Raw genomic sequence first — 27846 nt, forward strand, 5'->3', positions numbered from 1 at the left:
GAAAAACCATCTAAAAAAAAAAGTCAAGTTTTAGTGCAGACATTTGGTTTATGTCGCATAGTAATATACAGAAGCTGCCGCTAAACTTGGGTCCCTTTAGTGCAATATGAACCCTTTAATGGGCATCAGTCAGCAGGATCAACCCTATTAAACCAGTACAATATCTGCTAGGGCTGACACTGCTAATTAAAAACATAGTTGTTTTTTTTAACCTGATCTGTTGCTTCCTTTAGCAGAAATGTTTTTAAAATTAAAGGGGTTGTTCACCCTTTGTGCCTGTTTCTTTAGACCCCCCCTTGCAGGCCAATCTGTAGATTTTATTGATATCATTTTGGAGAGTGTCTGACTTTTTGATCACATTTTATTGGGCAAGAGAAGCGATAAAAAAATGGCCATTAGTACAGGTGTTTTCAGATGCGGTGATGCCCATGATGTTTATATTTTTAGTTTTTATTTCTTTATTCTACAGATAGGGGTTGATTAAAATTTTTATATTTTTTCTCACTTTTTTATGGTTTTGTGTTTGAGGCTACAAGACTTTTTTTTTTTTTTGATTCTGTACCATTATCTTTCTTATATATCCATAGTGATACTAGAATTGCTAATTTCTTATGCTGGCCTGCCACCTGCTGGCCAAAATAAGAATTGCAGCTCCAATACCCTGGGTCTCTTCAGAGAGACCCAGCGTATTGAAACCAATTATCTGCATCCTTATTGGCCGCAGAGCTGCTTTAAAGCATATAAAGGCTTTAAAACACCGGAGACCCGCCAGCCATGGCGCCCTCTGCACACGAGAGCGGGTGCCATGTTTACCCATCGCCGTACATGTAGCGAAAGGGTTATTAATTTGTATTGCAAAATAAAACATATTTCACTACCTCATTAAAAGGGCATCTGCGAGTAGGATCAACCACATTAAACTAATCAACATAAATTACAGTAAATGTGCTGGGCTGTGGTAGTCCCGCCCTTTCCCCTAAGCCCTGCCTACTTTTTTTTTCTAATTACAGAAGTTGCAAAACTTTTACATATAATTCCCTATGCAAAAAAAATCTGCATTTTTTTTAAAACAAAAAGCTTTGGTAAATGACCCCCACTGACTAATACACTATTGAACAATGTTCCTGTGCTCTCCATACTGACGTTGCTGTATCTCCCATAGCTCTGGCACCATAACTTTACATCATATAAGTGAGATTGGTCATGTGACTGCTACACCTGGTGTCAGTATGAACATAACTGAACCCAGTGCCGGGGTTTCCATGGTGTGCCGACCTATCGCGTGGCGGCATGTAATCGATGAAAGCATGTGATCGTTACAATGAGATAACTATATGAACTGAAACAACCTACAGCAGGGATCTCTGCCCTCCAGCTGCTGCAAAACTACAACTTCCATCGTGCCGGGACAGCCTGCAGCTAACCGGACATGCTGTGAGTTCTGCAACAGCTGGAGGGCCACAGGTTTGATATCCCTTCCCTAGAGCAAGGGACAAGCATGCTGCCCTCTTGTGGCCAAACTATAGAAAGAAACAAAGTCATCCAGCAGTTGTCTTACCCATCGAGGTGTGGCGCTGGCTTGGTTGTTCTGTTTGGACAAATGAAGGGGAAGAAAAGAAAAGATTTTTAGAATTGAGCTGTAAAGGTAAAAGTCCTAAAACATGTGATATTCGATGGACACCCTGGTGGAATTTGCTTAGACATCCCTCACCACAGGTGCTGCAATGGAACCAGTCACAGGTCCAGCAAAGCTGATACGAGGCGAGAGAAGTGCTCACATATCGAGCTTTCCCTCCTCGCGGCAGAGGACGGAATCGAGAAGGGCCCATAGCCTTTCCTGTCTCAACTCCGTCCTCTGCAGCGAGGAGAGAGAGCGCGATATGTGAACGCTTCCCTCTCCTCATTCTAGTGATTAGTAGGGGCCCCAGCGCTCAGACCCCCAGGGATCAAAACTTTTGAAATGTCTCTATGACAAATAAAAAAGTTTTATCCCTGCACACACCCCCACCCCCCCTTTCTAAAAAAAAACATGGCTGCCTATTGGAGATGGCAGATGCCACTCAGTGCCATCCATTAAAGGGGTTGTGCAGTGTCAAATATTGATCTGCTATTCCCAGGACAGGTCATCATTATCAGATCGGTGGGTGTGCAACTCCCGCCAATCAGCTATTTGAAGGGGCGGTGGCGGCCCGCGTGTGAGCGCAGCATCCTCTTCTACATTGCAGCGGCCGCGCAGTGTCATTATAGCTTCCTCTCCCACTGAAGGGAATGTGACAAACAGCTCTAATTATACTGTAGAACAGCTGATCGGCGGCGGACTCCCACCAATCTGATATTGATGACCTCTCCTGAGATGCGATGAGTGAATCGATTTGTATGAACCAATTCGGTTATCAAGCAGAAATTTATGAGGGGCAAGGGGCTGCTCGATAGGTTTCCTCTTGATTGACAGAGTCGGACATCTCACCTGGTGCTGTCATTCTCATGCGCAGAGATGTCCGGCTCTGTCCATCAAGTGGTAGGGTGGAGCCTCGTGGGCAGCGGGCCTAGAAGAACTTCTGCTTGATAACGAATTGATTCAAACATCATGAAAACTGGACCACCCCTTTGATCTCATGCACCCCAGATTTCCTAAGACTGCATCTGCTCTGAAACGCAGAGCGAGAAAAGCCTTATTGGGGCGGCCAGTCATTGGTTTTATTGGTTTACTATAAAGTTCTAAAAAACAATTACATTTGGATAGGATAAAAAATAAATAATACAAACTGCCAACCCATATAAAATTCATTTCTAAGAAATTCCAAACCTGGCATGACTTTTGTAAGATATACCAAATGATTAAATACCGCCGGACACACATCCATAGAGCGGACATATCTGCGCCCCAGCAGCTTCTGCAGATGACGGGTAAATCTCCCTGGCATCCATTCATCTGAGCAGGACTTTACCGCCATCTTTACTGCCGGACTATCAAGCACCTCCCTGTTAATCTGACACGGGACTATTTCTGCTGCATGCCAGAGCCGAGGAGCAGGATGGAAGGACTTACATGAAGAACTGTGACCCGTTGGTATGCTTCCCTCGGTTTGCCATAGACAAAAGAAACGCACGGTCATGTTTGAGAATAAAGTTTTCATCTGTGATATCAGGAGAAAAAAAAAGAAAGAAGAAAAACAAAAGAGACAAATGTTTAGTGGATTTAATGAGAGATCTTAAGAGTTAAGAAGCTTCCACGGTCCATAAATGTGTGTGAAGAAGCCGAGAGCTGCGGTGACGTGTACAGAATGGAGGGCCGCGCCTCGCCCATTATTAGTGCATTCATAATGGACCCCGACAGCAACAGCAGACGAAGCTGACCCCCTCCTCCCCCTACAGGAATGTCAAAGGCACTGCAACTCTTCCCAGCCAAACCAGATATTAGAACAGTCCAAATGTAGCAGAAACACACGTCCTACATCAACCTCCTACTACATGGTCTGAAAGGGGATTCTTAATATTCACCCTTATCTAAGGCAGGAGAGACACTGCCGAGAGCTCATACTGCTTAGTAAATGCAACCACTAATGTCAAGACCCAGGTTATATCACAGACGGAGCCTGAAGACAAAAGCTGGTGCCGCTGGGTTATCAGACATAAAGGGTATGTGTCTAATTTCTAATTTTATCCCAGAGCTGCACTCACTATTCTGCTGGTGCAGTCACTGTGTACATACATTACTTATCCTGTACTGATCCTGAGTTACATCCTGTATTATACTCCAGAGCTGCACTCACTATTCTGCTGGTGGAGTCACTGTGTACATACATTACTTATCCTGTACTGATCCTGAGTTACATCCTGTATTATACCCCAGAGCTGCACTCACTATTCTGCTGGTGCACTCACTGTGTACATACATTACTTATCCATTACTGAGTTACATCCTGTATTATACTCCAGAGCTGCACTCACTATTCTGCTGGTGCAGTCACTGTGTACATACATTACTTATCCTGCACTGATCCTGAGTTACATCCTGTATTATACCCCAGAGCTGCACTCACTATTCTGCTGGTGCACTCACTGTGTACATACATTACTTATCCTGTACTGGTCCTGAGTTAGGCCTCGTTCACACTTCAGTGTTCGGTCAGTGATTTCCATCAGTGATTTGTGAGCCAAAACCAGGTGCAGCTCTAAACACAGAACAGGAGCAGATCTTTCCCTTCTACCTCATGTCTGTGGAGGCTCCACTTCTGGTTTTGGCTCACAAATCACTGATGGAAATCACTGACCAAACACTGAAGTGTGAACGAGGCCTTACATTCTGTATTATACTCCAGAGCTGCACTCACTATTCTGCTGAAGGCGTCACTGTGTATATCCTGTACTAAGTCTTCAGCCCCTTTTTATTTGGGACAAAAGTCTTCAGCCCCTTTACTCAGGACTTAGTTGAAGCCCCTTTGGCAGTGATTACAGCCTCCGGTCTTCTTGGAGATGATGCCACAAGGTTTGCACCTGGATTTGGGAATTTTCTGCCGTTCTTCTCTCCAGCTCTGTCAGGTTGTATGGGGGCCGTCAGTGGACAGCCATTTTCAGGTCTCTCCAGAGATGTTCCATTGGGGTCAGGGCACTGGCTGGGCCCCTGAAGGACATTGACAGAGTTGTCCCTCAGCCGCTCCTGTGTTGTCTTGTCTATGTGCTTAGCACCACTGTCTTGTTGGAAGGTGAACCTTCGTCCCAGTCTGAGGTCCAGAGCTCTGGATCAGGTTCTTATGAAGAATATCTCTGCACTTTGCTCCATTCAGCTTTCCCTCCACCCTGACCAGTCTCCCGTCACACCGAGCATGATGCTGCCATCACCATGCTTCACTATAGGGATGGTATTAGGTGGGTGATGGGCAGAGCCTGGTTTCAAGACATGGAGATTTCAAGTCAAAAAGTTCCATCTTGGTTTCATCAGAACAGAGAATCTTGTTTCTCACAGTCAGAGTCCAAGCAAACTGCAAGCGGCTTTTGGCCCCAACGAACGTCCGTGAAACACGGCCCATGTGAACTCTGTGTTGCAGTGCGGACCCATTGACTTAAATGGGTCCGCAATCCGCAACATATGGCAAAAGCCAGACGTGTCCTATCTTTTATGGTGCAGATGTTCACATGACCGTTGCCCATGTATTGTGGGAAATGTTGTTTGCGGTCTGCAACACGGGCACGGTGGCCATACGTTCATCTGAATGGGGCCTTCATGTGACTTTCTCTGAGGAGACTCTTCTTTCTGGCCGCTCTGCCATAAAACCCAGATTGGTGGAGGCTGCAGTTAAGGTCGACCTTCTGGAATTTTCTCCCATCTGCACACAGGATCTTTGGAGCTCAGCCAGACTGACCATTGGGTTCTCGGTCATTTCTGTAACTAAGGCCCTTCTCCCTCGATTACTTAGTTTAATGGGGCAACAGATCTAGGAAGAGTCCTGGTTGTTCCAATCTTCTTCCATGTAAGAATTATTGAGACCACTGTGCTCTTGGGAACTTTCAGTGCAGCAGGATCTGTTTGTCCCCTTCTCCAGATCTGAGCCTCCACACAATCCTGTCTCTGAGCTCTACAGGCAGTTCTATCCTCCTCATGGCTTAGTTGTGAGATCTTTGTCTTTCCAAATCATGTCCAATCATCTGAATTTACCACAGGTGACTCCAATCAAGGCGGAGAAACATCTGAAAGATGATCCAGAGCGAAGTGTCAGGTGTTTTACCATTCTGTTCTCACCTTCTCATTATGGGGGACTGCGCAGCATAACAAAAAGTGAAAGGATCTGAAGATTTTCCAAATGCCCTGTAGATTCATTGTATATGTAAGCCATGATTAACCCCTTAGTGACCAGCCTGTTTTGGGCCTTGCTGACCAAGCCTTTTTCTTCCTTTTTTCATCTCCACGTTCCAATAACTATAACTTTTTTATTTTTCCGTCTATATAGCTTTATGAGGGCTTGTTTTTTGCGGGACAAGTAATAGTTTTTAATGGCGCCATTTTGGGGTACACACAACTTTCTGATAAACTTTTATTAACTCTTTCCGGGAGGGAGATGGAAAAACAGCAATACTAATTAAAGTGGTGGGTGACTACTACAGGTAGGTCCAGCTGCAGGACGTGATCAGTGGTTAATGCACTCCATAATGTTGTGAGTAGCACTGGGTGTTCCAAAGCTACAGCTACTCCGCGTAATGACCTCAGCTGTGGGGGGACAGATCGGACCCCCTGATTGTGCAAACTGATGGGGGTTGGAGTCCCACAACAGGTGAACTAAAGAGCAGTATGTTACAGGAGCTCAGCAAAGCTACTGGGGGAACTTGTGCTGCTATATTCCAGGTGACAAACAGAAGAATTGCAAATGCAGCTCTAGAAGTGACTGGAGTATAAACCATGATGTGAACCAAATTTAGAATATGCAAAGCTACTCATGATTATGGGCAGACATCACTAAGTGGATAGCCTATCTTCAGGTATCAGATCTGTGGGGTCCGACACCCGGCACCCCCCCCCCCGATCAGCTCTTACCTTGTAACTATGGACATCCATTGTGCAGTGAACGGAGCTGGTTACCATTCAGTCCTATGGGGGCCTCGCTGCAGTTACCAGCTGCCTCCACTACACAATGGATGGAGCTGTGTAGCTCCAGCGCCAGCTTTAGGTACCTGGACAAGGTAACAGCTGATCGGCAGAGGGGTGCAGGGTGCTGGACCACCGCCGATCTGATATTGATCGCCCATCGATCGGTCATCAGTATGAAAATCCTGGACTCTGCTTCACATCAGCTACAGACACAATACATAGTCCCAGAGAAAAAAAACACACATGGACATTAAAAATAAAAATCACAGTATCTGGAAACCAAAATGGAAAGAAGTGTGAGAAGCGGCGGCGGCAGGCCGTGCACACTTACCTATGTCAGTACACTGTTTAAAGAAAACAAAAAGAAAGCCTTCAGTGGATACAGACCTCGCCAAATGGCAGAGCAGAAGTACAGAAGACCCACACAGCTGTCAGCTATTCCTCCTGACCCCCCATACACATGCGCAGTGGGCTCGGCGTGAACGTGTTCTCAGATGAGGGGAATGAGCACTTGAGAACAAAGGATCGGACATGCTAAGATTCATCATGCCTGATCCTTGCGCTAGTGCAAAGCCCGGACCCCCCCCCCCCATACACATCAGAGATTGGCGGGTTCTCTCGACATTCATCTAAATGTGTACGGGCACCTTTAACCTCCTAGCAGATCGACCACATAATCGAAGCTTCGTCCTCATATGACAGAAGTTCTGCAGTCCCTCAGCGCTTTCAAGATCGCCGCTTGCTGTCAGTGACACTTTATTGTTCTCATTCAGCCGTAATAGCTCTGACGGCAGAGCGTTTGCATCCAGCCTGGGCTGCTTCTCTGATACACTGTAACAAACAGGCCAGGGGAAAGAGATGTGCGCTGCTTTAGGATTGTCTGGAATAGAAACAACTGTAACAAACCCGCAGCTGAGAGAAGTACTGAGAGAGTTTTCCACCAACACTGCTACTATTCACTGACCGCATGCAGAGGCCTTGAACGCGAGGAGGAATTCAAACACAATTCACATCAGAAATCTGCACGGCTTCTCATTATACAAAAATTACACTTTATTAACGTACGACTGGACGAGCACTTAAAGGGATATTCTCATCTCAGACATTTATGGCATATGCGAAGGGACACGTAGAACGGGTATCCCCCGACCCTGTCCCGGCAGCTGAGCTCTGCTGTTCCGTACACCGGCTACCTCTCGCAGCCTGGATGCAAAAGCCAGCGGGATGGGGTGAGGCAATACCGAACCTGCATCTATCCGCCATTTACATGAAGAGCACACCCCTTTAAGGAAACCCAGTGAGTTACCTATGGCCATCTACCCTCTACAGACGCAAACCCTGGGAAAGCAATGCCTCTCTTCCCAGACCTTTAGGTAGACCCAGCTGCTGCCAGAATCTGCCGAGACCCTGAGCTGACTCCGCACCCGTACCACAGAACAGAAGCCGCTGCACATTCAGGGGCCGCCTCGCCTCCTCTACAGGAGATGAGTGACTGAAAACAATGTGACAGTAAAACAACAGCGATGGACAGAATGACCAGTAAGAAGATTCATGTTCATTCCTCCCAAATTTGGATTTTTAAAATGATGAAGGGCGTCCATTGACTGCGGGGAGGAGGGTGCGGGGGGGAAGAGTGAATTTATCGAGTTACTGAGCTTGCGTTTTTCTTACCTTAGGATTTTGCAATAGATCACATTCTCTATAAATAAAAGAATATGTTGACAGTTTTAGGCAGGAAGATAGGAGTTGTCATTGAAAAAAGTTGCCTAACCTCCATGCTGAGAATGAGATTGAATCTAACCACATGAACAGTAAGAAAGTCCCTGTCTACGCCTAGGAAAATGAGAAAATCTCAACACACGCAGGTCCAAGATCATGCACATGGAAAGGACATGCAAACATTAGTCATGCAAGAAAGTCTAACGCTGGATTGTACAGAACATTATTTTTTTTTTTTTTTCTAACCCTCTTCAAATGTAGAGCGGGAGCAAAAATAAAAAACAAGAATAAATCAATAACGGGGAAACGCGACGGTGAGCTTACCTTTAAAATAACCGCCAAAAACGGACTCGCCGCCTTTTCCGTTACCTGAAATGCAAAACAATGCAGCCGTCAGGACAGAAACCTTAAACACAGACTGATACGTTGCGGCAGAACGCTGTGCCCATTCATTTTATTATGTTTTTTTAGGTCACAGATTGGATTTCAGATACAGAGCTCCGGATCCAGTCTTGACAAATATCCTGATTAAATGCAGGGGCGACTGTGTGTGCAATCGGTATGTGTGCAGCTCATCTTCTCACTCTTAGGCTACATGCACACGACAGCGGGTTCGCAATACACGTGCACCGGCCGTGTGCATTCCGCATCACAGATTCACTTGAATGGGTCCGCAATCACGGAACGGAGGCATGGATCGGAACCCAACGGAGTGCTTCCGTGGTGTTTCAGGCCGTGCCTTCGCACTGCAAAAAAGTAACGCGTGCACTATTTTGCAGTGCGGACCGACGGATGCAGATCGCGGACCCCATTCAAGTGAATGGGTCCGCGATCCACATGGGGATGCCCCACGCAATTTGTGGTCCGCAGCACGGGCACGGAGCCCTAACGTTCGTGTGCATGTAGCCTTAGAGGGCATCTGTCAGCAGTTTTGTCCCTATGACACTGGCTGACCTGTTACATGTGCTTCTGGCAGCTGAAAGCATCTGTGTTGGTCCCATGTTCATATGTGCCCGCACTGCTGAGAAAAATTAGGTTTAAATAATTGCAAATGAGCCTCTAGGAGCAACAAGGGCGTTACCATTACACCTAGAGCCTGCACTTTGATTAACAGGGTCAAGCAGTGAAAATATCATCACACCTGGTCCTGTCAATCAAAGTGCTGAGGGTGCGGCAGTTGCAGAGAGAGCTGAGCCTCTAGGTGTAACGGTAACGCCCCCCTTGCTCCTAGAGACTCATTTGCATATATAAAAAGATCATTTTTCTCAGCAGTGCGGGCACATATGAACATGGGACTAACACAGTTGCCTTCAGCTGCCAAGCGCACATGTAACAGGTCAGCCAGTGTCATAGGGACAAATCAGATTCCCTATAAGTAGAACCCTCCTTAAAGGGGTTGTTCCATGAAGAATATGCAACATTTTTCAAACCTGCAGATGGATCTGAATCCTTTGATAACTGCATGTAATTAAGGGGGTTATCAGGAATATTTATTTCCTCTAATCTCACCCATAGTGGCGGGTCCTACAAGAATAGGGTGTTGCTAATTCTTATATCCTGCACTGCCGGTATATTTCTGTAGCGTGCACTTCAAGGATCACATGCTGTATATTTTAAATAAAACCGGATAACCCCTTTAAAAATGTAGTATAGCCACTGAGTTATTTAATAAAATCTGTATGTATATTGCCGCCTGCTGTTTGCTCTTTTCCGTATTTCTCAGTCCACCTCACTAAGGTGGTCACACATACTCAGTTTGAGTCTTCAACTTCCCCCTGTTGTGCCTTTTCATAGGTAAATGCGTTGATATCTAATTCATTCTAGTCAAGATGAATGTTCATTGCCTTTAAGAGCCATGCTCGACTATAGTTACAATTTTGTATGTCTTGAGTAGGCCAAAGTAAGGTCGCACAAAGGTTCTACTCTTTAGTGTTATTCTTCTCATGAATGTACCAGTCTGAGAAGAATCCTCCTTGTCTACTTATAAATTTATGACGGGAGATAAAGATAAGCTCTATGCAGCTGGTGATAATTACCTATACAATTAGGTATTTATTATTAAAGCAAAATATATAATATTCAGATATTCATTTAAAGGGAACCTGTCACCAGGATTTTGGCCATAGAGCTGGGGACATGGGCTGCTAGATGGCCGCTAGCACATCTGCAATACCCAGTCCCCATAGCTCTCTGTGCTTTTATTGTGTTAAAAAACCGTTTTGATCCATATGCAAATGAACCTCATATGTGTCCTGTATCCGGAGATGAGTCCAGCGGAAAGGAGCCCAGCACCGCCCCGCGTCCTCCGAATCTCCTCCTTGCTGGCTGACGTCACAGAGCTGGAGCGCCGAAATCTCGCGATGCGCGAGCTAGCGCATGCGTAGTTCGTTCCCTGTGCTGATGCCAGCACAGGGAACGAACATGATGCCGACACTGCGCATGCGCTAGCTCGCGCATCGCGAGATTTCGGCGCTCCAGCTCTGTGACGTCAGCCAGCAAGGAGGAGATTCGGAGGACGCGGGGCGGTGCTGGGCTCCTTTCCGCTGGACTCATCTCCGGATACAGGACACATATGAGGTTCATTTGCATATGGATCAAAACGGTTTTTTAACACAATAAAAGCACAGAGAGCTATGGGGACTGGGTATTGCAGATGTGCTAGCGGCCATCTAGCAGCCCATGTCCCCAGCTCTATGGCCAAAATCCTGGTGACAGGTTCCCTTTAATGAGCCTTAGTTAGTCCTTAGCATAAGACAAATCAGTAGGACATGTAATATATATATATACACAGGTCCTTCTAAAAAAATTAGCATATTGTGATAAAGTTCATTATTTTCTGTAATGTACTGATAAACATTAGACTTTCATATATTTTAGATTCATTACACACCAACTGAAGTAGTTCAAGCCTTTTATTGTTTTAATATTGATGATTTTGGCATACAGCTCATGAAAACCCAAAATTCCTATCTAAAAAAATTAGCATATCATGAAAAGGTTCTCTAAACGAGCTATTAACCTAATCATCTGAATCAAACTAAGATTCCTGAGGCTTTTAAAAACTCCCAGCCTGGTTCATTACTCAAAACCGCAATCATGGGTAAGACTGCCGACCTGACTGCTGTCCAGAAGGCCATCATTGACACCTCAAGCAAGAGGGTAAGACACAGAAAGAAATTTCTGAAGGAATAGGCTGTTCCCAGAGCGCTGTATCAAGGCACCTCAGTGGGAAGTCTGTGGGAAGGAAAAAGTGTGGCAGAAAACGCTGCACAACGAGAAGAGGTGACCGGACCCTGAGGAAGATTGTGGAGAAGGACCGATTCCAGACCTTGGGGGACCTGCGGAAGCAGTGGACTGAGTCTGGAGTAGAAACATCCAGAGCCCCCGTGTACAGGCGTGTGCAGGAAATGGGCTACAGGTGCCGCATTCCCCAGGTCAAGCCCCTTTTGAACCAGAAACAGCGGCAGAAGCGCCTGACCTGGGCTACAGAGAAGCAGCACTGGACTGTTGCATGTCATTTGGAAATCAAGGTGCCAGAGTCTGGAGGAAGACTGGGGAGAGGGAAATGCCAAAATGCCTGAAGTCCAGTGTCAAGTACCCACAGTCAGTGATGGTCTGGGGTGCCATGTCAGCTGCTGGTGTTGGTCCACTGTGTTTTATCAAGGGCAGGGTCAATGCAGCTAGCTATCAGGAGATTTTGGAGCACTTCATGCTTCCATCTGCTGAAAAGCTTTATGGAGATGAAGATTTCATTTTTAGGCACGACCTGGCACCTGCTCACAGTGCCAAAACCACTGGTAAATGGTTTACTGACCATGGTATTACTGTGCTCAATTGGCCTGCCAACTCTCCTGACCTGAACCCCATAGAGAATCTGTGGGATATTGGGAAGAGAAAGTTGAGAGACGCAAGACCCAACACTCTGGATGAGCTTAAGGCCGCTATCGAAGCATCCTGGGCCTCCATAACACCTCAGCAGTGCCACAGGCTGATTGCCTCCATGCCACGCCGCATTGAAGCATCCTGGGCCTCCATAACACCTCAGCAGTGCCACAGGCTGATTGCCTCCATGCCACGCCGCATTGAAGCCTCCTGGGCCTCCATAACACCTCAGCAGTGCCACAGGCTGATTGCCTCCATGCCACGCCGCATTGAAGCAGTCATTTCTGCAAAAGGATTCCCGACCAAGTATTGAGTGCAGAACTGAACATAATTATTTGAAGGTTGACTTTTTTTGTATTAAAAACACCTTTTCTTTTATTGGTCGGATGAAATATGCTAATTTTTTGAGATAGGAAATTTGGGTTTTCATGAGCTGTATGCCAAAATCATCAATATTAAAACAATAAAAGGCTTGAACTACTTCAGTTGTGTGTAATGAATCTAAAATATATGAAAGTCTAATGTTTATCAGTACATTACAGAAAATAATGAACTTTATCACAATATGCTAATTTTTTGAGAAGGACCTGTATATATATATATATATATATATATATATATTACATTACATTGTTATATGTATCCAGTATATTATATATATTTCTCATTAGGAGAATATTCGTCTCAAAAAGAGTGTCTGTGAAGATGTGTGTTTTGTAACAATTATTCACATCTTTGGTATGACAGAAGGTACTGATGTCTCTTTGAAAAAACAAGGCCATTCAAGTTATTTATGATCCATAAATCAACAGTGGGAGAAACATTCAGAGAGACGCCTAGAGGTCTGTCTCTAATTGCTACAAGTGTCAGAATTAATCCCTATAGCTTTGAATTAAAGCTTTTAAGGTCAAATGTATAGAATACATTTTATTCAGACTTACATAAGTTAACCCTTTATACTATGATGCAAATAGCTTATACAGCAGTGCCACCTAGGTATCAGTAGGTGACATTACAACAGTAGAAAAAGTGCATTCTGGGTAAGGTTATGATGTCACATTTTTTTATCAATGGTCACGCCCATCCGACTATGATTGGAAAGTTCCAAACTAGGAAGGTGTGTCTAACTGATAAGTTTGTGATCATAAACCATACACAGGGGGAGAAAGGACACACAAAAAAGAGGAGAGAGAGAGAGAAAACAAGTGGAGCTCTCTAGAGGGGTCTAGCAAGATGAAAGCAATGGTGAGATGCGCTATGATGGACCACCCAGCTTTGCTTTCCTAGGAGCAGAAGTGAGATTCCTACTAGGACTTGGTAAGAGACACAGAAAATTATATTTCATTTTATTAAGACTAATTTGATAGTGTGGGTTAAATTATACCATCTAGATTGGCGAATAAATAAATACATTAATTAATTGATCATCTCCATATTGAGATAGGATAGGATATTGTGAGACTTCATTCTACCTGCAGAAGAATCAAGACTCATAATCTAGCAAAGCATTAAATAACTGCTTATATATATTAATAGAATATTCTTCGCCAAGCTAAGTGATGAATTCCCACAGGAAAGACTTGTTTCAAGTCCTTCCCATTTAAGATATGGTCTAGCAATGATCCTAGATCCCTGTTATTTGTCTTAATGGTCTTACCAAAGTCATATGTGTAAAAATAGTCCAGGATGGGGCGGAAGGATACAGTTATCTCTTCTAAGTTATATCCTTGAATGGATTTGCCCATGCCTGAAGTCATGTGATGTGTAGTTGGTTAGAGGGGGGTGGAATGTATTTAGCATTCCATATTGATGTATATAACTTATGTTCCTACTTTGATATCCTAACCTAATAATAGCCTGGTTATAATGTGACAAGTTATTTCCACTCACATGTATTGTTAAGCTTGTAATGCTTTATATTAACGATATATATATATATATATATATATATATATATATATATATGTGTTCATTTGCATGTATCATTGTGTTTATTTACTTATATATGTTTATAACCATGTAACCAATAAATCTGCATATTTTTATAATACCTGTGTATTATTGTATAATGTAGGACTACAGTTTTATCATTAACGTCATCTCACGTCAAAAAGAACGTATTTATCTGAGGAAATAGTCGGACTCAGATGTGAATTGTATCAAATTAGTTTGTCTACAATTCACCAGGTCATGATTTTAAGAATTTATGACAAATTTTTTATTTTTTTTTATGGTTAATTATTTTTATGACCATAATTAATCATTCTTAATTGAATTATTACCCCCCCCCCCCGACACCCCAACTGTATCTAATGCTAGAAGCTGTAACAATTACAGGGAGAGAACGGGAGCAGAAAGGACACACACCCCTGAGCTGTGATAGGGAGACAGCTTCAGTAGAAAATGAGCTGTGATAGGGAGACAGCTTCAGTAGAAAAGACACGCCCCCTGAGCTGTGATAGGGAGACAGCTTCAGTAGAAAAGACACGCCCCCTGAGCTGTGATAGGGAGACAGCTTCAGTAGAAAAGACACGCCCCCTGAGCTGTGATAGGGAGACAGCTTCAGTAGAAAAGACACGCCCCCTGAGCTGTGATAGGGAGACAGCTTCAGTAGAAAAGACACGCCTCCTGAGCTGTGATAGGGAGGCAGCTTCAGTAGAAAAGACACGCCCCCTGAGCTGTGATAGGGAGGCAGCTTCAGTAGAAAAGACACGCCCCCTGAGCTGTGAGAAGCCCTTAGTCAGTTGACAGCCTTCTCTGCACACTTCCCCCCCCCCCCATGTACATGCATGCTCAGCTCGGTCGAGCATGAGTGTGCTGTAAATGGAAAAGGGAAGAAAGCTGGTGTCACTTCTGGATGGTGACATATCTCCCTGAGAACAAAAGAATCAGGCATGTTATAAGCCAATATGTCCAACCCTCCGCCCAGACATACATCTGATGTGTATGGTCAGCGTTACGTACACCCTTGCAAGTAAAAGCTCTGATGCTACTCGATGAGGCGTGTCCTGCCCTCGTCCTCCTTACCTTCACTGAAGTCGCCACCTTGGATCATAAAGTTTTTCACCACTCGATGGAAGGTGGAACCCTTATACCACAGCTTTTTCCCTGTTACTTTTCCAATTCCTTTATCACCTAGGAGAAAAGAGGGAAATCCCATCAGGGACAGCCTGGAATTCGGGGATGGTGCACAGAATGTTACTTTGCTTCCATACATACGGATCTTGGTTTCTAATTCTAAGATCTGAGGGGGGAAAAAAAAGAAAACTGCACATGTCCAAAGCGCAAAGGGGAAAGCCGGCGTCCACCTACCCGTACATAAGCACAGGAAATTTGTGCAGGTTTTTGGGCAGACATCCGAAAACAGCTGAAATACAATTCGTCCAACTGTGGAGAGAAAAGAAAAGGAAGTCATAAGATTATATCCTCAAGCTGTTGATGTACTCTGCCCTCTTGCTTTACACTGCAGCTCTCCTTGCATCAGGAACATGGCAATGCAAAACAGTGCAGAAGTTTGGTAATAACAAGTGACTACCACCGTGGGTGCTGTAATGGCGGCTTTGACGGTCCTTGGTCTACTGTCACAAAAATGGTTAAAAAGAATTTGACAGAAGAAGAACTCCGAGATGAAGACAACTTACAGGCGCCCGTTCTGGAGACAGTCACACCTAAGCCATGGCTGATAACAATCGATTGCATAAAGAAACATGGGGTGTTATTCACTATACATCTATATTAGGGCTCATGCACATGACTGTATGTATTTTGTTGTCGCAAAAAAACGGATCCGCAAAAAATATGGCTGACGCCCGTCTGCATTCCGTATTTTGTGGAACGGAACAGATGGGCCCTAAGAGAAGACTTCTATCCTTGTCCGTAATGCAGACTTTAATAGGACATGTTCTATTTTTTTTGCAGAACGGACATACGGACACACAGAAATGGAATGCACATGGAGTCATTTCCGTGGTTCTGCATACAGGCCACAAAAAAAACTGAACGGACACGGAAACGGAAACAAAATACGTTTGTGTGTATGAGCCCTTAGGCAAAGGTTCTTTGTGCTGCAATCTGCAACTTTTTACCGCTCACGCCAGGTCTAAAAAAGTGGCAGTGGCGTGGGCAGGCATGTATCATTCATCATTTTCTACTCCTGTTTTAGGCTTAGAAAATGGTCTAAATCTACGCCAGCAAGAAAGCGGCGGGGCGGGCGCATAACGTCGACGGATCCTCCACCAGCATAGTTGCAGTGTCGCTTTAAGCCAGGAACCAGTGTCTGCTGGTTCCTACGTGTCATTCATCATCTCAGCCGAGTGCAACAAGAAGCCGCTTGTTCAGCCGAGAGCCGCCCGTCCTGGACGTGTAAGTGACACAGATACAGCCATGTCTGCTTCACACGTCATCATGACCACGGTATTCAGGAGGAGCTGTAATGGCTGCCACATTGTCTGTCCATGGTCGTCTGCTCTGCCATATGGACAGGAGAACATTGTATGGCAGGGATCAGCAACCTCCGGCTGTTTTGAAACTACAACTCCCAGAATCCTCCTTTCACTTTTATGGGAGTTGCAAGAACAGCCAAGCGTGAATGCTGGGAGTTGTAGTTTCCCAGCACCTGGAGTCCCGAAGTTTGCTGAGCCCTGTTGCAGCAATGGTAACATTATTTATAAGGTGTCAGAACAAAAAACCTCTCATGGTAACATATGAAGTCACAGCGGTACAAAAATACTATTACTGCCATAACACGGCTCTGAGTCTGGGACACGGCCATATGGAAACGCTCCCCTGGCTTTCTATGGGACATACATGCGTTTGGTGTATGAGCAAATGCATGTCTGTTTAACCCCTTAATTACCGCCTACTATCTTTTGGCGAATGGTGCAGGGCCTCAGCACGCAGCGACTTTAGCTGTTAGCTCCTGAAGGGCTCCGGGGCCAAGAACCGACTGCTACGAACGGCTCCGATCCCAGCTGCTGTTAACCTTTAGATTGTCATATTGTGGCATGATCAAAGGGGACTCAGCCCTATGATTGGGTTTCCCAGTTATCTGATCAGAGAGGGGGGCGGGGGGGGGGGGGGGGAGCCATGTGCAGTCAGCAATCCCATCTGGCAGGATATTTGGTGTGAAACTTAAACAGCATTAAAAATACCAAAAAAAAAGCTGAAAATCATTATTTTCTATATGTCCACGGCAAATAAAAAAATTAAAAATAAAAAACAATCACACAACTTACACAGCACTAACAAATAATAAAAGTTCTCCCGCACAAAAGAAGGCCAATGAACGGTCAATGAAAAAATAAAAAGTCATGGCTGCTCAAACATAGAGCGTCAAAAACTAAAAAATAAATAAAAAAAGTTGCTGGACATTAAAGGGTTAAAAAAACTGGAACTGAGAGCAGAGGGTTAAATGTAACATGAGGTTTTCCGAAGGGGGGGAGGGTTGAGGTGACCTGGAAAGCCTTGCAGTTCTAAATAAAAGGACTGCTGTCTCCTCTGTAAGGCCGCTTTCACACTTCAGTGTTTGATCAGTGATTATCAGCCAAAACCAGGATCAAAGCTTTCCCTTAGGGCTCATGCACACGACCGTATGCCCTCCAAGACATGCGGTCCGTGAGCGTGCCATATGTCCCGACGCGGCATACATTGTGCGCACAGCATCATAGATTCCTATGTTATATGATCATATGAGTGCAGGACAATAGTCCCGCGGGCGGCCCAATGCACACAGTATTATAGTAACCTATGATGCTGTGCGCACGATGTATGCCGCTCCGGGACATATGCCACGCTTACGGACCACATGTCTTAGAGCAGCGTTTCCCAACCAGCGTGCCTCCAGCTGTTGCAAAACTACAACTCCCAGCATGCCCGGACAGCCTTTGGCTGTGCAGGCATGCTGGGAGTTGTAGTTTTGCAACACCTGGAGGCACGCTGGTTGGGAAACACTGTCTTAGAGGGCATACAGTCGTGTGCATGAGCCCTTAGGCCTCTTTCACACGAGCGAGACGGATTGGCTCAGGATGCGTTCAGTGAAACTCGCACCATTTTGCAAGCAAGTTCAGTCCGTTTTGTCTGCGATTGCGTTCAGTTTTTTCCGCGCGGGTGCAATGCGTTTTGATGCGTTTTCCATGCACGTGATAAAAAACTGAGGGTTTACAAACATCTCTTAGCAATCGTCAGTGAAAAACGCATCGCATCCGCACTTGCTTCCGGATGAGTATAAGGGCTGCGTGAAAACGCAGAATATAGAACATGCTGCGTTTTTCACGCAACGCAGAACTGATGAAATGAATGGGTCAGGATTCAGTGCGGGTGCTATGCATTCACATCACGCATTGCACCCGCGCGGAAAACTCGCTCGTGTGAAAGGGGCCTAACACCTTATGTCTGTGGAGGCTTCACTCCTGGCCTGGTTCACAATCACTGATGGAAATCACTGACCAAACACTGATGTGTGAAAGCATCCTAAGGGCTCATGGACATGACCGTATGTATTTTGCTGTCCGCAAAAAATACGGATGACGTCCGTGTGCATCCCGTATTTTGCAGAACGGAACAGCTGGTCCCTAATAGAACAGTACTATCCTTGTCCGTAATGCGGACATACGGAAAAGGAATGCACAAGGAGTAACTTCCATTTTCTTTTGCGGATCCATTGAAATGAATGGTTCCGCATACGGTCTGCAAAAAAAACAGAACGGACATGTAAAGAAAATACGTTCGTGTGCATGAGCCCTAAGGCCCCTTTCACACGGGCGTTGCGGGAAAATGTGCGGGTGCATTGCGGGAACACCCACGATTTTTCCGCGAGAGTGCAAAACATTGTAATGCGTTTTGCACTCGCGTGAGAAAAATCGCGCGTGTTTGGTACCCAAACCCGAACTTCTTCACAGAAGTTCGGGCTTGGGATCGGTGTTCTGTAGATTGTATTATTTTCCCTTATAACATGGTTATAAGGGAAAATAATAGCATTCTGAATATAGAATGCAGAGTACAATAGCGCTGGAGGGGTAAAAAATGAATAAAAAATAATTTAACTCACCTTAGTCCACTTGATCGCGCAGCCGGCATCTCCTTCTGTCTTCATCTTAGCTCTGTGCAGTACCAGGACCTGTGGTGACCTCCGTTTTTCTAGGACCTGTGGTGACGTCACTCCGGTCATCACATGATCCATCACCATGGTAAAAGATCATGTGATGACTGTGACGTCACCACAGGTCCTTGTTGCTACACAAAGCTAAGATCAAGACAGAAGAGATGCCGGCTGCGCGAGAAAGTGGATTAAGGCGAGTTAAATTATTATTTATTTATTTTTAACCCCTCCAGCGCTATTGTACTATGCATTCTGTATTCAGAATGTTATAAGGGAAAATAATAATGATCGGGTCTCCATCCCGATCGTCTCCTAGCAACCGTGCGTGAAAATTGCACCGCATCCGCACTTGCTTGCGGATGCTTGCGATTTTCACGCAACCCCATTCACTTCTATGGGGCCTGCGTTGCGTGAAAAACGCAGAAAGAGGAGCATGCTGCGATTTTCACGCAACGCACAAGTGATGCGTGAAAATCACTGCTCATGTGAACAGCCCCATAGAAATAAATGGGTCGGTATTCAGTGCGGGTGCAATGCGTTCACCTCACGCATCGCATCCACGTGGAATACTCGCCCGAGTAAAAGGGGCCTATGTCAGAGCTGTCCGTCTCATGCATCTTCAGGGGACATCCTCCTCAGTTGGGTCTGGTCTCCTGTTCATCTGATCAGCACAACTCGCCGCACGCTACACCCGTGGGCCAGGAACGTACTGTTTTCACTCTCTACCCGGTTCAGACATTTGCTTGTAATAAAGGGGACGCAAGACTGGGAAACAGACCCCACTGCAACTCCTGAAACCAATGAGAAGCCTCCGCAGCACTGGGGGCCACTACTCCCAAGTCCTCTTTCACACGGTCAGTATTTTGCATCAGTATTTGTAAGCTAAAACCTGGAGCGGAACCTACAGAAAAAATATGTGCGTTCTTCTGTGTTTCGGACCCAGTCCTGGTTTTGGCTTACGAATACTGACCAAATACGGATGCAAAATCCTTACCAAATACTGACCGTGAAAGAAGCCTAACAATTATAAAATGGCAGCGAACAATAGATATCAATGAAACGGCCACACGGACGAGTCCAGAAAATACCTTAAGAAACATGTAACATCTGGCAAATTTTTTTTTTTTTAAATTGCTCTAAAATGTACTGATAATGGTGACATATGCAGGGACCGGGGAGACTATCACAGCGGTCACCAACATGTGGGTTTCCATCAACTGCACGGAGGCTGGGAGTTGTAGTTGTGCAGCAGCTGGAGAGTCGCAGCTCTAAGGTGAGGACTAAAGACCTGGCAGAGATCCCACTTTGCACATAACACCAGCGGCTCGTACTTACTGGGTTCCCTGTTAATTTCCACGTCGAAGAAGCACTGGGGGCGCGTCTTTTCTGCCATCGCACAGCTCAGACACGACCTTCATAGAAGAAGAAAGTAGATGATCAGGACCCGGTCTGTAACACGTCCTCCTCTGATCGCTGCAGTCACATCACACAGGAGAGATCAGACTCCGCCCCCAAACACCAGGAGGCGGAGTCTTCACCTCACAGGTAAAAGAGCTCAGCAGCGAAGCACTTAAAGGGACTGTCCATTACTACATTTATAAAGCTGTATAAAGTCCTGCAACTTCCCTGGCATTTGAATTCCTCACAATTTTCAAGAGCTCTGCTTGCGGACAGTGAATGAGAACATTGACTTCTCACACCTGGGGGTTTGTTACAGTTTTTTTCCAGTCTTGGCAATCTTCTGGGGACTCCAAGCCGGTACATTGTATCAGTGTAACAAACCATCAGGACAGGAGAGAGATTTTGTTGATAAACAGTAACAATTGTTACAAACCCTCAGCTGTGTGAAATATCAGTTCAGCCTCTGAATGTAAACAAACAGGCTCCTGTTCATTGACAGCAAGCAGAGATCACAAAGTCCATTGGAGAAGTTTTGGACCCATGTGTCCCTCCAGGTCATCTGGTTGGGGATCCAGGGGTCAGGGAGACAACGGCTATTCACAGATTTTCTACATATCCGCTGCAGAGACCACACCTGGAGATCAGATGTACACGTCAGCATAAAGAACTGTTCTAACTGCGTTAGACTCTTCCTGCCCTTCATCAGGGGCTGGTGCTGTTCACTATGAACAGCACAGGCAGGGTTGCAGTTTGGGCACTCGGCCTCTCAAAGGTTCGCTGTATAGTGTATATGGGGGATTATAGGGCTGTATAGTGTATAGTGTATATATGGAGGATTATAGGGCTGTATAGTGTGTATATATAGAGGACTATAGGGCTGTATATATGGAGGTTTATAGGGCTGTATAGTGTATATATGGAGGATTATAGGACTGTATAGTGTATATATGGGGGATTATGGGGCTGTGTAGTGTATATATGGGGGATTATAGGACTGTATAGTGTATATATGGGGGATTATAGGGCTGTATAGTGTATATGGGGATTATAGGGCTGTATACTGTATATATGGAGGTTTATAGGGCTGTATATTTATTTATTCTATGCACTTATATAGCGCTACTACATTCCGCAGCACTTTACAGACATTAACATCCAACTGCCCCCAATGGGGCTCACAATCTAAGGTCCCTATGAGTATGTCTTTGGAGTGTGGAAGCAAACCGGAGTACCCGGAGGAAACCCACACAAACACGGGGAGAACATACAAACTCCATGCAGATGTTGCCCTTGGTCGGATTTGAACCTAGGACCCCAGCGCTGCAAGGCACCAGTGCTAACCACTGAGCCACCGTGCTGCCCATAGTGTATATATAGAGGATTATAGGACTGTATACTGTATATATGGGGGATTATAGGACTGTATAGTGTATATATGGAGGTTTATAGGGCTGTATAGTGTATATATAGAGGATTATAGGACTGTATAGTGTATATATAGAGGATTATAGGACTGCATACTGTATATATAGGGGATTATAGGGCTGTATACTGTATATGGGGATTATAGGGCTGTATACTGTATATTTGGAGGATTACAGGGCTGTATAGTGTATATATGGGGGATTATAGGGCTGTATACTATATATATGGGGGATTATAGGGCTGTATACTGTATATATGGAGGATTATAGGGCTGTATAGTGTATATGGGGGATTATAGGGCTGTATAGTGTATATGGGGGATTATATGGCTGTATAGTGTATATATGGGGGATTATAGGGCTGTATAGTGTATATATGGAGGTTTATAGGGCTGTATAGTGTATATATGAGGGATTATAGGGCTTTATACTGTATATATAGAGGATTATAGGGCTGTATACTGTATATATGAGGGATTATAGGGCTGTATAGTGTATATATGGGGGATTATAGGGCTGTATAGTGTATATATGGGGGATTATAGGGCTGTATAGTGTATATATGGGGGATTATAGGGCTGTATAGTGTATATATGGGGATTATAGGGCTGTATACTGTATATATGGAGGATTACAGGGCTGTATAGTGTATATATGGGGGATTATAGGGATGTATACTATATATATATATATGGGGGATTATAGGGCTGTATACTGTATATATGGAGGATTATAGGGCCTTATAGTGTATATATGGAGGATTATAGGGCTGTATAGTGTATATATGGGGGATTACAGGGCTGTATAGTGTATATATGGGGGATTATAGGGCTGTATACTATATATATGGGGGATTATAGGGCTGTATACTGTATATATGGAGGATTATAGGGCCTTATAGTGTATATATGGAGGATTATAGGGCTGTATACTGTATATATGGGGGATTATAGGACTGTATAGTGTATATATGGGGGATTATAGGGCTGTATACTGTATATATGGGGGATTATAGGGCTGTATATATGGAGGATTATAGGGCCGTATACTGTATATATGGGGGATTATAGGGCTGTATACTGTATATATGGGGGATAATAGGGCTGTATACTGTATATATGGAGGATTATAGGGCTGTATAGTGTATATGGGGGATTATAGGGCTGTATAGTGTATATGGGGGATTATATGGCTGTATAGTGTATATATGGGGGATTATAGGACTGTATAGTGTATATATGGAGGTTTATAGGGCTGTATAGTGTATATGAGGGATTATAGGGCTTTATACTGTATATATAGAGGATTACAGGGCTGTATACTGTATATATGAGGGATTATAGGGCTGTATAGTGTATATATGGGGGATTATAGGGCTGTATAGTGTATATATGGGGGATTATAGGGCTGTATAGTGTATATATGGGGGATTATAGGGCTGTATAGTGTATATATGGGGGATTATAGGGCTGTATAGTGTATATATGGGGGATTATAGGGCTGTATACTGTATATATGGGGGATTATAGGACTGTATATATGGGGGATTATAGGGCTGTATACTGTATATATGGGGGATTATAGGGCTGTATACTGTATATGTGAGGGATTATAGGGCTGTATACTGTATATATGAGGGATTATAGGGCTGTATACTGTATATATGAGGGATTATAGGGCTGTATAGTGTATATATGAGGGATTATAGGGCTGTATAGTGTATATATGGGGATTATAGGGCTGTATACTGTATATATGGGGGATTCTAGGGCTGTATGGTGTATATATGAGGGATTATAGGGCTGTATACTGTATATATGGGGGATTATAGGACTGTATAGTGTATGTATGAGGGATTATAGGGCTGTATAGTGTATATATGGGGGATTATAGGACTGTATACTGTATATATGGGGGATTATAGGACTGTATAGTGTATATATGGGGGATTATAGGACTGTATACTGTATATATGGGGGATTATAGGACTGTATATATGGGGGATTATAGGACTGTATATATGGGGGATTATAGGGCTGTATACTGTATATATGGGGGATTATAGGGCTGTATACTGTATATATGAGGGATTATAGGGCTGTATACTGTATATATGAGGGATTATAGGGCTGTATACTGTATATATGAGGGATTATAGGGCTGTATAGTGTATATATGGGGGATTATAGGGCTGTATACTGTATTTATACGGCTGTCTAGTATATATGGCGGATGTGTCGGGTACTACATGACTACACACAGAGACCTGAGAGTATATAGTGTAGTATGACGTAAGCTGGGGCCCCATCCTGGCAGTCCGGGGCCCCTCAGTGTAATTACCCGTCAGCGTTTCTTTCACCGTCCGCTCTTCCTCCTCTTCGACGTCCTATCTCCTCGGAGGGGGCGGGGCTTCAGGGGGCCTTAGCGGCGCTGACATCCGGGACTAGAGCCTGAGAAGGGCTGTCTTTGGTGAACGCCTGCGTGAATTTCTGCGCTGTGTGCTGTCAGTGTGATGCCTGTGAGAGGCCGGAGCTGGGGATAACACTGTGCGGAGACGTCGAGCCAAATGGGGGGGATGTGTGACAATGAGGAGGAGGACTACAACCCCCAGCATGCCCCCTAGCTGTAGTACCTGCACAAATGGGCTGAGGAGGAGTCTTAGAATACCAATTCTAGAGCATCTTGTGCATTATGTGGCCCCTCTGTTAGGACTCATGCACCCTGTTTTTGTGTCTGCATCCGATCTGCATTTTTTGCGGATCCGTTTGCTTCAACGGGGCCACAACAGATGCGGGAAGCCCACCGTGTGCTGCCTGCATCTCTCTGTCCGCTCCCCGGCCCGCAAAAAAGATAAAACGTGTCCTATCCGTGCGGACAAGGAAGGAGTGGAAAAAAAATGGTGGCGAGCTCTCGGCAAAAACGGCAACGGCCCTGCGCATGATCGGGGGCAATCGCTAATTTGTTTTTTTACATTTCCAGGATGAACAGCAGAGGAACAACGCGGTGTAAAGTCCTAAGAAGAGCTGGGAATAAAACGGACCAGGCGTTCTTAACCCCTTAGGCCTCTTTTACACGAACGATACGGATTAGGTCCGGACGCGTTCAGTGACACTCGCACCATTTTGCAAGCAGTTTTGTCTGCGATTGCGTTCAGTTTTTTTCCACGCGGATGCGATGTGTTTTTCACGCAGCCCCATTCACTTCTATGGGGCCAGGGCTGCGTGAAAAACGCAGAATATAGAACATGCAGCGTTTTTCACGCAACGCAGAACTGATGCGTAAAAAAACCCGCTCATGTACAGAGACCCATTGAAATGAATGGCTCAGAATTCAGTGCGGGTGCAATGCGTTCACGTCACGCAACGCTCCTGTGAAAGGGGCCTTAGTGTCCGGCCTAATTTGGGCAAGTGCTTTTCTTTTTCTCTTCGTTTTTCCGTCGCCGCCTTCCACGAGCTATAACTTTGTTATTTTTCCATCTAGGTAGCTGTATAAGGGCTTGCTGTTTGCTGGACAAGTTGTCGTTTTTAATGGCGCCATTTTTGGGGTACAGATAACTTACTGATGAACTTTTATGAACTCTGGGTAGGAAGATGGGAAATCATGAGAGCGCTGAACTGATTGCCACCTCCGTTCAGCGCACTCAGGATGACTATGCATTATTAGGCCTCTTGCACACGAACATTGTGCATCCGTCAACTTGAATGGGTCCGTGATCTGTCCGCAAGTTCTATTTTTTTTTTTTTTGCGGTGCGGAGGCACGGACAGAAACACCACGGAAGCGCTCCGCGGGGTTCCGATCCGTGCTTCCGTTCCGCATCTCTGTGATCCGTAATGTGGAGTGCACACGGGCCGGTGCGGACCCGCCGTATGCAGGCCACGGCCACACAGCGTTTGTGTGCAAGAGGCCTTATGGTAATTTATTTATATGAAAAATAAAAGGAATGAAAAAATACAAGCAAAGCTTCAAAAGAGCGAATATTATTTATATCTCACGAATAACCTTTTAAACAAGACTAAGGCTACGTCTACACGACGACATTTGTCGCGCAACAGATAGGGCACAACTACACTGCAACATTTTGTTGCACTACAATTTTTATAATGGCAGTCTATAATGTCGCACTGCAACATGTTGCGACTGCGACGCAACAGTCGCAGAAAAATCCATCTCGAATGGATTTTCTGCGACTGTCGCAGTCGCAGCATGTTGCAGTGCGACACCATAGACTGCCATTATAAAAATTGTCGTGCGACAAATGTCGTCGTGTAGACGTAGCCTAATACGACTGTGTGGATAGAACTGTGGAGCCTGCGTCAGGTGGGGTGTACTACAGGCGGAGCAACAGTCGATGATTGAAGGAAGATGGGAAAGAACAGCAATACTGCCACTGAGTCTTTATGTTATCAATTTTGCCATGTTCATTTTTTGGCAGAAAAAAACACAAAAACTTTATTCTCTTGGTCTGTGCAATTACAGCAATACCAAATACATATATATATAATTTTTTTACTTTATACTACTTTTGCACAATAAAAACCTTTAAAGGGTTATTCTCATCTTGCTACTTCATCCTCGCCTGGTTTCCTGCTTCTAAGGCTGGGCGGGGCTTAGGCAGTTTGAGCGAAGGCCGGCCACGCCTCCTTATGACATCACACTGCTGGTTCATGTGCATAGTATGAGTCATCAGTCTGGCAGCCTGCAGTGTCTGTGAGGCCCCTCCCCCTGCTCGGGAATCATCGCTCAGAGAGCTATGAGATGTGAGCTAATTAGACAGTAACATGTGGCTGTCCTGCATTCCAGGGGTACTTTCACACTAGCGTTATTCTTTTCCGGTATTGAGTTCCGTCCTAGGGGCTCAATGCCGGAAAAGAACTGATCAGTTTTATCCTAATGCATTCTGAACGGAGAGCAATCTGATCAGGATGTCTTCAGTTCAGTCTTTTTACCTTTTTGCTGCAGTTTTATTTCCGTCTAAAAAGACTGAACACTTGTCAGATGCGGCACGAAGGGCACTTTCACACTTGCGTTGTTTGATTCCGGCAGGCGGTTCCGTTGCCTGAACTGCCTGCCTGATCAGGCAAACTGTATGCCAACGCATGACTGATCAGGAATTTTTCAGACTTATCAGGATCCTGATCAGTCAGAAAAATGCATTGCAAAACCGGATCTGGTTTTCCGGTGTCATCCGGCAAAACGGATCCGGTATTAATTTTTTTCACATTTTTAAAGGTCTGCGCATGCCGGATCCGTCAATGCGGCAATTTGAATGCCGGATCCGACACTAATACATTTCTATGGAAAAAAAAATGACGGATCCGGCATTCAGAAAAGTGCTCCGTTTTTTTGGGCCGGAGATAAAACCGCAGCATGCTGCGGTATTATCTCCGCCCTGAACAGTCAAAAAGACTGAACTGAAGACATCCTGATGCATCCTGAACGGATTACTCTCCATTCAGAGTGCATGGGGACAAAACTGATCAGTTATTTTCCGGTATAGAGCCCCTAGGACGGAACTCTATGTCGGAAAAGAAAAACGCTAATGTGAAAGTACCCTGTGAGGAATATGGATTAATATTTACTGTCAGCCATGTCCTCACACCCCCCATTTGCTGACAGACAGCAGAGGTAGGGATTTCCCTGCTTCAAAGCCCCCAGCCCTGATTGTAATTTGATGCACCTCTTGGCATGACTCAGTGTACATGCCAAATAAGTTTCCACCCCCCCCCCAGCCAACTGAGTG

General features: G+C 44.9%; 1 protein-coding gene across 6 annotated transcripts in view; it reads right to left on the reverse strand.

The window, feature by feature from the left end:
- Window positions 1-27846, reverse strand: part of NKTR (natural killer cell triggering receptor) — a 44954-nt gene that overhangs the window by 14042 nt on the left and 3066 nt on the right. For 3 of the 6 annotated variants that reach the window (XM_044295657.1, XM_044295658.1, XM_044295654.1), the window contains exons 1-7: window positions 24446-24508; window positions 20616-20692; window positions 15497-15571; window positions 15212-15319; window positions 8627-8671; window positions 3050-3137; window positions 1559-1588 (exon numbers count right to left, since the gene is read on the reverse strand). In XM_044295657.1, coding sequence (XP_044151592.1) covers window positions 1559-1588; window positions 3050-3137; window positions 8627-8671; window positions 15212-15319; window positions 15497-15571; window positions 20616-20673 — 404 coding nt within the window. In that variant the 5' untranslated portion in view covers window positions 20674-20692; window positions 24446-24508. Of the gene's footprint in view, window positions 1-1558; window positions 1589-3049; window positions 3138-6914; window positions 6928-8254; window positions 8283-8626; window positions 8674-15211; window positions 15320-15496; window positions 15572-20615; window positions 20693-24445; window positions 24509-27846 lie in introns of those variants that run through there. The other 3 variants (XM_044295655.1, XM_044295659.1, XM_044295660.1) reach the window with 3 other exon arrangements.

The sequence above is a fragment of the Bufo gargarizans genome, chromosome 5 (assembly GCF_014858855.1).
Source record: "Bufo gargarizans isolate SCDJY-AF-19 chromosome 5, ASM1485885v1, whole genome shotgun sequence".
In the NCBI taxonomy this organism is placed as follows: domain Eukaryota; kingdom Metazoa; phylum Chordata; class Amphibia; order Anura; family Bufonidae; genus Bufo; species Bufo gargarizans.